We start from the raw sequence: 3,704 nt of genomic DNA, 5'->3' as shown, positions 1-3,704 counted from the left end.
GCCCAGCCAGCCCAGGCCTCTGGCGAACATGGCGCTTGTCCCCTGCCAGGTGCTGCGGGTGGCAATCCTGCTGTCCTACTGCTCTATCCTGTGTAACTACAAGGCCATCGAAATGCCCTCGCACCAGACCTACGGAGGGAGCTGGAAATTCCTGACGTTTATTGATCTGGTAAGGCCGTCTCCTCCCCCTACTCGCCCCGCACCCCGTGCCTCTGTGTGTGTGTGTGTGTGTGTGTGTGTGGATGCGCGAGCACCTGCGCACGTGCGCGCCTCCAGCATCCACCCGTGTCCTCGCCTCTTCCCCAGTGATTGCGTGTGAAGGCCTGGCTGCCCCCGCAGCGGCATCTTCTGAACCACTCATCCTTACCTGGCTGGGTTACCCTTACCTGACAGCTGGGGGACAAATGGAGGTGGGGCGCAGCCAGGTGGTGGGCTCTTTGGAGGGGGACACCGAACTGCTTCTAAGAGGTGACACGGGAAGAATCTTCAACTAACAAAAGCATCGGACCTGATCATGAGTGGCCTGAGACCCATTCGCCCTCAAGGTGCTTTTCAAAGCACCCACCGTGGGATGAACTTGGTGCAACTGAAGGAAACTGGGTATTGTCTAGTGATTTGGAACTTCACCTGAAAGAATCAAATCCTTCTCATAAGGGAGAGAAAGCACCTAATAAAGTTGTCTTCCTTGCATCTGTTTTTCCCCCCCTTTGTCAATAATTTACTTTCAACCTTTACCCCGTAAATGTTAGGAGACAGATATTTTCAAAGTGCATTTCCAAGGTGACTGTACACACTTCTCTGTCTTCCGATGTACAAGTTTACAGTAGTTTGCATAAGCAGCTCCTCTGTTGGCACAATATGATAATCTTGACAGGTGCCAGTTATTATTAGTATATCATTTTGAAAGTTTTTCTATTTCTGGCAGTAAAAGGCCCTCTTCAACCCCCCTGGAGAACAGAACATAGGCATAAGGCCCAATAATGAACTCATGGATGGACCTAGGAATTTCAGGGTAAAGGTGATTAAGACACACGCTAAAAGATTATTAGGAAGAGGCTTAAAACAAAAGCAGTGAAGTTCGAAAGCACTCAGAGAAATTGTAGAACCAATTCCTGGGACTCCCTGAACTGTTTATCCAAGACTATACACTAGGTTGGCCACACCAGCAAGATTATAATCTCTTGTTGACCCTCCATTCTGATGAAGAGAACATGATACCTGTTTTAAAAATTTCCAAAGCCTTAGGATGCCTCAAAGAAATGCAGAGAGGCTTTTGGTTTAAAAATAACACCTTATATTTGCATTATATTAGATGCTTTCAGAGTGGAATTTCAATTCTTTTGCCCAGGAGTCTCCAAACTGTGCACATACCCTTAGGCCCACAAGACTTCACAGGGCATAGAATGTTTCAAGGGTTTTAATTTTCAGCTCCTCGTCTTCCAACTCTGCTTGAAACTAATTTCCCTCTGAACATGGGTGATGCCTGCCAATTCTTTCATTCTCCCCATTCATCCAAGTGAGGAGCACGTGACAAGGCTCTGGGGTGTATTTTTCTGTCTGTTCCTTTTAGCTTCCAGAAGATAGATGGCTGTCACCAGGACTATCTTTTATATTTGATTGAACAACAGTGTTGGAGTTGTCTTGACAGAAAGTCTTATTGGGTTGATTGGCTGTCAATGAGGATTGGTTTTGCCAATTATGTTGTGTCGCAGACATTTTCCATATATTGAATGAGCTAAATCTGCAACCCTGAGGTTCTGATGCATATGTATATGAAGCAAGCATACCAGCCATAGAGCGCCAGAAAGATGTCCCTTTTTCAAGTGTTTACACTTAACTATGTTAAGGATGTTGAGATGTTATTTAAAAATATGTGCATAGATTTTCAGAATTCTTTGAGGGTCTGTGAGCAAAACTCCTTTTGGGACACTACCTTATCCCATTCCTAAGTCAGATCTTACTTAGAGTTGGCCCATTTGAATGTTGCTAAGGAGCAGTGCTGGGTGAAAATACAGATATGCTGTGAGAGCCATAGGTACTAGAAACAGCCCTCAGCACCACTCTTACAGTAGATTCTGTGTTGTGGGAGCAAGGGGAGGGGTCACCAGGTGAACAGAGGTAGAAATTGAGGGTGTTGGTTAACCCAAGAGATGCCTGCTTTTCATAATTGGCATTGCTTACTGTGCGTTAAAAAACAAGGCTCAGAAGAAACAATATACCTCTCATAACCTTTTTGTGACATGAGACCATAGTAGAGTCGGCTTGATATGCTGTCATATAATTTATCTTTTAGCATTCAGTGATTGCACTTGCCTGATTTAAATACTAATCACCATAAAGGACTTTTTTTTTTCTATCCCTGAAGTCACACAGTAGATTCAAATGTGGAACATTTACTTTGCTTCATATTTAGCTTCAGATTGTATAGCACCTTTAGCCAGCCATTGTAATTTTTTACTCTGTGGCTCCTGATTGAAATATAATAATCTTTAACCAAGAATTCCTGTGAGAAAGTATGTCTGAGATATAGTCATAAAAACATTCACGCAAAGTGTTATTCTTTTTATTATTTGAGATTTGGAATCCTTAGAGCTTAAGCATTGTACAGCTGTTAAAACAACCAACCTGTCAATCCTCAGTAATGGCATGAAAAGATTAGGCTACTATAATTTAGCCATTTTACTTTTCACTTTTAATGTTAAAAAGACTGTAAACTTTATTACCTAGTGCCTTGTACAATATTAATGAGTCTAAGTTTATTGGAGTAATTTTGCAAGAGGATTTAACTTTTTTAAATTGTAATGAGAGGGCCCTTTTTTCTAGCCAACTTGGATTGTAGGTATCATTTATCCTGGTAGTCACACTTGGATTCCATGTTCCATGGCTTCAGTTTACCAGGATCTGAGTCAGGAATCTCAGGCTGCGTGCATCTGGGAGCACAGTTATGTGGCAGTGGCCATTCTGGCTGTATTCATATCTCTCTTTGGGTATGAGGGTCATTCCAGTAGATTCAGAGCTTATGGTCAAAAACTGAAATGCACATTGTTGCTACCAGTAATCTTATACTGTTATTCTCCAATGGTTTCTTTTCCTAGTATTGAGAAACTGTAAGAGAACTAAGGTGCTTTTGGAAAATTGAAGCTAGTAAATGGAAAAAGAACACTGTCTTGGTGTGGTAGGCAGAATAATGGGGCTCCAAAGATGTTTACATTCTCATGCCAGGAACCTGTGAATACATTAGGTTATATGGCAAAGGGAAATTAAGGTTGCGGATGGAATTAAGATTGCAAATCAATTTACCTTAAAATAGGGTAACTATCCTGAGTTATCCCGTTGGGCCCAATGTAATTACAAGGGTCCTTGAAAGGAATAGGGAAACGGAAGACAAGAGATTGTTGGAGGAAGATGTGACTGGAAGAAAGTCGTAGAGAGATTTGACAATGCTGGGTTTGAAGATGGAGGATGGAGCCAGGAGACAAGGAGTGTGAGAGGTGTCTAGAAGCTGGAGAGGAGAAGAAAATGGTTTTCCTCCTATAGTTTCCAGGAACGCACACCTGCTGACAGCTTAATTTTAGCATATTTTGGACTTCTGACCTCCAGATTGTAAAATAATAAATTTGTGTCGTTTAAGCCATTCAATTGATAGCAATTGGTTACCACAGTAATAGAAAACTAGTATACTTGGCTTTAAAGCTTCTGACTTA

The 3,704-nt window shown here is 42.1% G+C and overlaps 1 protein-coding gene across 5 annotated transcripts in view; it reads left to right on the top strand.

The window, feature by feature from the left end:
- Nucleotides 1-6: 6 nt before the first annotated feature.
- The window catches only part of AIG1 (androgen-induced 1), a 292,472-nt gene continuing 288,774 nt past the window's right edge, over nt 7-3,704 (top strand). For all 5 annotated transcript variants that reach the window (XM_011997167.1, XM_011997166.1, XM_011997168.1 and 2 more), the window contains exon 1: nt 7-169. In XM_011997167.1, coding sequence (XP_011852557.1) covers nt 29-169 — 141 coding nt within the window. In that variant the 5' untranslated portion in view covers nt 7-28. The remainder of the gene's footprint in view (nt 170-3,704) is intronic.

The sequence above is a fragment of the Mandrillus leucophaeus genome, unplaced genomic scaffold (genome assembly GCF_000951045.1).
Source record: "Mandrillus leucophaeus isolate KB7577 unplaced genomic scaffold, Mleu.le_1.0 Scaffold531, whole genome shotgun sequence".
NCBI lineage: Eukaryota > Metazoa > Chordata > Mammalia > Primates > Cercopithecidae > Mandrillus > Mandrillus leucophaeus.
The sequence above is the reverse complement of the archived record's forward strand: the minus strand, read 5'-3'. Positions and strand labels throughout refer to the sequence as shown.